The 8,022-nt window shown below is 35.3% G+C and overlaps 1 protein-coding gene across 1 annotated transcript; it reads left to right on the top strand.

Annotated features, from left to right (window-relative positions):
• Window positions 1–4,358: 4,358 nt before the first annotated feature.
• On the top strand, window positions 4,359–7,817 carry LOC140830073 (guanosine deaminase). The gene is made up of 5 exons (XM_073193357.1): window positions 4,359–4,513; window positions 5,482–5,541; window positions 6,394–6,584; window positions 7,288–7,392; window positions 7,477–7,817. The coding sequence occupies exons 1-5, from the start codon at window positions 4,498–4,500 to the stop codon at window positions 7,663–7,665; spliced, it is 561 nt and encodes a 186-aa protein (XP_073049458.1). The 5' UTR covers window positions 4,359–4,497; the 3' UTR covers window positions 7,666–7,817.
• Window positions 7,818–8,022: the final 205 nt, after the last annotated feature.

Here is an 8,022-nt window from a genome sequence, read left to right as displayed (position 1 = left end):
CAACGACAACGATTTTGCAAGGGTTTAAAACCGATGTCTTTTATACCAACTACATCGGTAGTATAAAAATGCTATTAAAATTTGCGACGACATTGAAAACCGTCGCAAATGAAAACCGTTGTCGTAGCTGCATGTTGCGACGGTTTGTAAAAACCGTCGCAAATATTTGTTGCGACGGTTTTACAACACCGTCGCAAATTACAGTTGAGACGGAATTCCTCAGAAACCCGTCGCTAAATGTAGCGACAGTATTCATGTGCAAATACCGTCGATATTTTGCGACGTTTTACAGGTCCGTCGTTAATATTTTAGGTAAAATAAAAAAAATTAAGAATTTTATAAATCTTTGTTGTGAATTGGTACAATCTTGTAAGAGATAAAAACTTTAAGTGTCGTAAAGTGATAAAATCGTGTAAAAGATAAAATTTTAATTGTTTTGAAATGGTAAAAAAATCGTGTAAGAGATAAAAATTTTAAGTATTGTGAAGTGATAAAATTGTGTTAGAGATAAAAATTTTAAGTGTTATGAAGTTGTAAAATCGTGTAAATGAGAAAAATTTTAAGTTTGGTGAAGTGAAGTGGAAGAAAATGGAGGGAGAAGTAGGCGGGATCGAATTTTTTAAATTTGCGACGGGTGTTTGCTAAACCGTCGTTAATTTTAGCAACGGGAGTTTGCGTATCGTCGCTATATTCAATATAGCGACGGTTGTACATGATACGGTCGCAAATAGTAGCAACGGTTCTTGATTAAACCGTCGCCAATATGAATGTAGCGACGGTATATATCAAACTGTCGCTAAAAATGGAGGGAGAATCAGACGGGATCGAATTTTTGAATTTTGCGATGGGTTTTGGCTAAACTCTCGCTAATATTAGCGACGGTATATTGTATAATGTCGCTATATTCAATATAGCGACGGTTGTAAAAGCTACGGTAGCAAATAGAACCGTCGCGAATAGGAATTTAGCGACGGTAAATATAAAACCGTCGCTAGTATTAGCGACGGTTTTTTTTAACCGTCGCTAATTAACGTTGTGTTTTGTCATAAAACCGTCGCTCATTAACGTTGTGTTTTCTAAAACCGTTGTCGATTGTCCAAAAATACACGCTAATAGACAACGGTTCATGAAACCGTTGTCGTAAACGTTCTACGACAACGGTTTTTAAAAACCGTTGTCTATTAGCGTGTCCTTTTAGGCCTACGACAACGGTTTTTAAAAACCGTTGTCTATTAGCGGTTTTTTTTTTTTTGTCGTAGCCCAAAAAAAACAAGCTAATAGACAACGGTTATTAAAAACCGTTGTCGTAGCCCAAAAAAAACACGCTAATAGACAACGGTTATTAAAAACCGTTGTCGTAGACCAAAAAACACGATAATAGACAACGGTTTTTAAAAACCGTTGTCGTAGACATATCAATGACAACAGTTTTTAAGAAACTGTTGTCTATGAGTGGGTTTTTTGAGCCTACGGCAACGGTTTTTCTTGAATCCGTTGTTAAAAGACAAAACACAACGCTTTTTATAAAAAACTATTGTCGTTGATGTGTTGTTGAATGAAGATTTTCTTGTAGTGACATCGCGTATTTGACTGTAGAAAGTTAACATTCATAACATTCGATCAACTAATATCATTAAATCATTCCAATATTTAAACATGCTCTTAGCCCACTCATTTAAATAAATTCAAATAACTTTTCATGCATGCATGTGGTTAGTGTGATCAAGTTTTCGGGCGTTACATAAGCGTTCCTTGGATATAAAGTCGAGCTCATTACAAAACTTATACGATTCGTTTTCAAAGTTGGGTCGGGGTCCCGGTTTTAATCCTAATCAACCTGAAACTTTACCAAACTTTCCCAACTTAAAATACGACTTAAATCTACTCGTCCAGCCTCTAAACCACCCGTTGGACCACTCATGACTCACGAAACAAGTACCAAAGGTTGCTGGAATTTTCTGCACAATGCATCTTCAAACCCTAGCACACTAAACTTACAAGTTATCGACCATAGGCCCTACCGACTCGAACCAACCCCTCCTAGCCCACCTTAGGACCCTCTTGGACCGACCTACCCTGAGTTTACTTCCCCATACAAGCTACAAGACTTACACACTCGCTAGTCACCAAAAGATCACACCAGCGACTACCCTAGCGTCCACGCCCACGATCGGCTTCCTAACCAAATCCAACGGTGTTCGAGCCATCTTAGACCGTGTCTCAGACCCACCAGGGTCTGGTTCATGGTTAGGGACAGTCCTTGCACAGCTGGTTCGCTCACATCCCCCGATCTCACCAAAACAAGCCCTACTCGAACCATTCACGTCTAGCTACCCTTCCACTCGGCCAATCCGTGACTCCAGCTCCTAAATCCTTTAACCCTTGACATGATCAGCACCCTAGCACATAGACCAGCAACCCTCTTGCACAACAAATCAAGAAAAGCATGAGTTGAATGCATCAACATGGAATTATGAATAAACCGAAAGCATGAATGAAAAACCGTGCAAGACCAATCATTATACATATGTAGCATACATATCAGCACATAAATACGACGTGAATTTTGGAAAAGAAGATACATGGCATGCCTTAGCATTTTATGATCAAAAGCTCAAAGATCTACGCGCGGGACGTGAACCGGATTGGCGGGGAAGAAGCTTTCTTTGAAAACTTGAAGGGGCCGAAGGTTAGCTGTTGTTTTCTGCTGAAGACTCGAGTAGAGGCTGCTGGTGGAGGTTAGGGACGGCTACTAGGGTACTATTAGGGTTAGGGTTAGAGTAGGGTAGTGTTTAAATAAAAATTCTAAGCTTAAACATTAAAGCAAACCCAACAAGCTCAATAACACTCTCGAAAAATATTTTATTTTGATACGTTTTAGAAAATATTGTCTGAACCCTCAAAAAGTCCTTCGAATCGTTAAAATTTGTGTACCGGTAAAAATATAACGTGGTAGGTAAAAATACATAACCAATGCCTATTTTTAAAAATCTTACTTAAAAACACTCATATTTAATAATTAAAAATAATTATTCAATAAAAATAATTTTCCTGAACATCTTCGATCTCCGTTTCTCGTTCGAGCACGAAATGCATCTAAACACCGCAATGCGTGAAACTTAACAAAAATCATGAAACAAATCCTAACCATGCAGTAATCATGTATGAAAAGCATAAAAATATCACGTATATTTTAAATAAAACCCTAGATTGGATGCAGTCAAGTTACGTACTTAGAATTTTCTGGACCTTACACACCTACTCTGACTGTATGTTTAAAAAAAAAATTGAGGGTAAACTTGACGGACTTTGTAATTTTCAACTCTCTTATGTTTTTTTAACTTTAATAAGTATTTTATATCACAAAAATCTAGATATTTTAAAAAACATATTTTTAATATAGATCACAAATTTATTTTACATAAATAATTATTTTAATTTAATATTTTAAAAAAATTATCTTAATCAATCATATCAGATCCTGAGCATGATAGATATCATAAATGAGAGTGAGTCTCATATGAGACCGTCTCATGGATCTTAATCTGTGAGACAGGTCAACCCTACCCATATTTACAATAAAAAGTAATACTCTTAGCATAAAAAGTAATACTTTTTCATAGATAACTCGAATAAGAGATCTGTCTCACAAAATACGATCCGTGAGACTGTCTCACATAAGTTTTTACCCATAAATGATCAAGACTCAAGATAGAAGTACCCAATTTTTTTCATTTTGATATTTTTTTTAAATTTAATTATTTATTGAATTTGTATTTCTCAAATATTTATGTTCCACAAATATGTGATGTGATATATTTTTGTACCTGTGAAAGAAGTGAACAAATTATTTTAAAAAATTATATTTATTTTATGGAATAGGGAAGGGACGGGAACAAGTAGTTTGTGGTAGGTATTTTTTGTCAACAACCACCTAAAAACAATAGGTCAATGTGTTTTTGTCCATGGTTTATTGCTTGCTCAACTATCTTTTCTCTTTTTGTATGGTAATTTGTTTATTTATAATGAATTCACAGTATGATGATACTTAAAATTGAAGATTTAATACGACCATCTTATTAGCGAATTTTATGAGATAGATTTCTGAATTGATTTATTTTTTATTGTAGAAGTATAATTATTTGTAAGTTATATTTGATGAAATATCAAGTAATGTATTCGAAATTTTTTAAAATTTTATATGTTTAAAATATTATTTTTTTACTCTAAAAATATATTTTATTAGTTGTGTTATATAAAAATATTATATAATATTTATTTATTTAGTTATGTTTATATTTTTTAAATAAACAGAAGAATTAAAAATTCAAAAAGAAAAAAAAGAATATTCGTGCTTATATTTACACAACAAAATCCTAGTACGCTAACTATAAATCGAATAACACACGCTTGTTCGTTCTTTGTTCACATATTCCCTGTTATCGTCGGATCCACAATTTTCCTAATTTCCTCCATTTGTTACCCTAAAATCATCTGATGGAAGAAAATACCGGTCAGCCCATGTTTTGTTATTTCTCTCTAATTGGTTTTGTTATTTGCTTGAAATTACTATTTTTTTATGATCTTTTTGTGTTTCGGTTGAAATGTCATTATGAATTTGTCTTGTTGGCAATCGGCATGCTTCCAGTTTTTGTCCCTTGGGTTGGATTGATGGTGATTTGTGGATGATGGTGTCGTCGATCATGATTTCTGAGGACTTTTTTTAAAGGTTATGATCATTTGTTGTTGTGTCGACTGGAGTCGATTCGGCTTGTTTAAGTCATTGTTTGCTGGATGGATAACGTAGAATCTAACTTTGATTGCTATTAATCCTTGTTGATTCGATAATGTCCTGCATTTTAGTATGCAACAATTTAATTGCACCATATGTATGTTGCACTTATATATTCCATACTCATGATATCGTTTTCGATCTTGTACCTGCTCAAACTAGTTGTACACAGCATGGTGTGACTCTCTTGGGATTTGTTAGAGGGCGGTCAGGATAAATTGGGCCAAAGTTGTATGAGACCAGACCACAAATATGGCTCCACCGATTCGTGCTTTATTCTGATTTATTAGGGTTGTGCTGGTAGTTTGCAGTCGCTGAGGCCTATCTAAATTGGTGGTCAAGAATTATGCTGTAATAATCTCAACAATTGCTATCGTGAAACTTCAAGAGTTATTTAATATGTAGCACGATGAGCTATCTGAATACAGATCAAAGCTGCATAGATCTTACTGCAGGGGGAATAACATTTTTTAGCATATTATATCCATTTTGTATTGACATGGTTTAGTGCAAGTTTTATATGTTCCTATCTGTAGGGCTATCTGACGCTTGTCCTGTATGGGCATTAGCCCATGTGCAGGAAGAGTAGAAAACAATGATTGCTGTTGGCTTAATTGTGCCATCCTATTTGATATTTACTTATATTTGGTTGTTGAGTGCCTTTTTCTGACTCTCCATCTGTTTGTTAGTTGTTGAAGCTAAAGATGGCACTGTTTCAGTTGCTTCTGCATTTGCTGGACATCAGGAAGGTAATATTGGAACCTCAAGTCTTCCCCATTAATGATCTAGGCCAGATTGTGTTTTGTTTTTTATTGATATGGGAGACTGTTCGACTGCTTCTTATTTGGTAAACTGTAAATATTTGGTTCTAAATAATATGCATGTGCTATCTGGTTTAAGATCTAGTTGAAGGAAATATTATTCTATCCAAGTCATTATGTGAAAGATTAGGCCAAATTATCCAAAAGGATCCTGGCTGAGGAGTGGAGCAAATTATTAAAAGTCTCAGGCTAAAATGTTTGAGTAAGATAGATAACTTGCTGTCGTACAAACCGTTTTGTGCTTTGTCTTGGGATTTTCTTGATTTAAGTTTACCCAATTCATTATATCACTGCCTTGTAATTTAAATTTCCTTTTTCTTTTGCTTCTTTATGCCTCTGTTTTATCAGAGCCATAAACAACATGCATTGCTGTGTGGGCCCACAATCTGTGCGCTCGCGCCTAAGAAATATTATTTAAGAAATTTTATTTATTATATGAATTGATGTGGCTTCAAATACTTGGGGAAAAGAAATTTGGATGCAATATCGGGAGAACCAATTTTACAGGGCATGTAAAATGTAGCGGGACATTTTGTCCATAATGGCTGACGCATTTATGCAGGTTATTTATGTTGACCAGTGATCACCTATTCCTATTGTGATCGTTCTTTTGGTATATAGTTGAATAATTATCGATAAAAATCTTTACCTTGATCAGTTATTTTGCCCTCTTTTGCATTTGTGGGTAATTATTCCTTTGGCATCCTTGAAGAAGGTGCTTAATTTTTCAAGATCATCAGATGCCAAAATTTGTGTGTTATAACTTTTTAATTGCTACAGCTGTTCAGGATAGAGATCATAAATTCTTGACAATAGCCGTCGAAGAAGCTTACAGAGGTGTAGAATGTGGAGATGGAGGTCCTTTTGGTGCAGTTGTTGTTTGCAATGATGAAGTAGTTGTAAGCTGCCACAATCTGGTTCTCAGGCATACAGACCCTACTGCTCATGCAGAGGTTACAGCAATCAGAGAGGTTAGAATTGTAGCCACACACTAACATGTTTCAGTAACTTTGCCTCGTTGCTCGAGTGTTCTCATGGATGTTCTGGTACAACAAATTATTGGTTGACATTCACAAGAAGTTATTAGTAGGGACAAGCTAATATTATACCTTAAAGTTCTTAAGCATGCTTAAATTTAAGTTGCTTGCAGCTGTTGCTTGGCTGATGTTATAGATCGCAAATTAACATATCTAATTATCTGTCCCATGACCAGCTATGATTTGCAAAGAGCTATTTTTTTATCTTTTTTATATTGATTTATTAAGAACTTGGATTTTTAATCTTTTTGCTGGAAGTTCAATAAGTGATACGGTTGTTGAGTTGAGTAGTCTTGGACTCCTATGTTACCTGTGGCACAAAAAAAAAAATGAATAATTTTGTATTCTAGTAGTTATTTTCTATGGATTGAAATATTGCATGTGATAACATATATGGGCACTCGTTGGGTAAGTGGGCTGCTAGAAATGGTGTATTTTCTGAATGGGAGGTTGTCACAGTCATACTGCTTTGTGCAGATACATTATACAACTTTTGAAAATTTCTTCTAGCTTTCTGTTTTCTCTTGATCTTTTTAACCAATTTAGTTACATCCTCGGGGTTCTCTGTCTATGTTTTGAAAATTATCACACTTCTATTTTTTATTGAGGTCCTCTCAATCTTACCATTCATTTTCAGGCGTGTAAGAAACTTAACAGAATTGAGCTCGCAGACTGTGAGATTTATGCTTCTTGCGAGCCATGCCCTATGTGCTTTGGTGCTATCCATCTTTCAAGAATCAAGGTTTATATGTTGTTCAGTTTCACTTTCACTTGCTCTTTCTACCTCTCCAGTTTTTAATTTCTGAGCTTTTTTCTTCTTCGTCAGAGGTTAGTATATGGAGCCAAAGCTGAAGCTGCTATTGCCATCGGGTTTGATGACTTCATTGCTGATGCATTAAGAGGCACTGGATTTTACCAAAAGTCCCAGTTGGAAATCAAAAGAGCTGATGGAAATGAGGCTATCATTGCGGAACAGGTCTTCGAGAAAACAAAGGCCAAGTTTCAGCTGTACTGAGGAATATCCCCTCATCTCATTGATGTTTCCCGGTTGTATTTTTAACATCTTTTCCCCTATTAACTGGAACTAAATAATTCAACCCTAATTGATTCTGACATTGAATTTTTTGGGATGATGAAATTTATTAATCATGAATCTTTTTACTTGGATTGGACTTTGTGCTGCTATTGAGATAGTAACCAAGAGCAGTTCTCTCTAATGCTTTGACCATTGTACGAGGTTCGACCATTAAATGGGGGTGCTAACTGCTAAGTTCATTTGTGTTTCAGTCTTGGCATTTTACTCTGTGAGGGTGTGATAACGCATAAGTCCAAGTCCTGTCAAGTGTGAAGAATCCGAATATAGTTAAATGCA

The sequence above is a fragment of the Primulina eburnea genome, chromosome 1, assembly GCF_022965805.1.
Source record: "Primulina eburnea isolate SZY01 chromosome 1, ASM2296580v1, whole genome shotgun sequence".
NCBI classification, from domain to species: domain Eukaryota; kingdom Viridiplantae; phylum Streptophyta; class Magnoliopsida; order Lamiales; family Gesneriaceae; genus Primulina; species Primulina eburnea.
The sequence above is the reverse complement of the archived record's forward strand: the minus strand, read 5'-3'. Positions and strand labels throughout refer to the sequence as shown.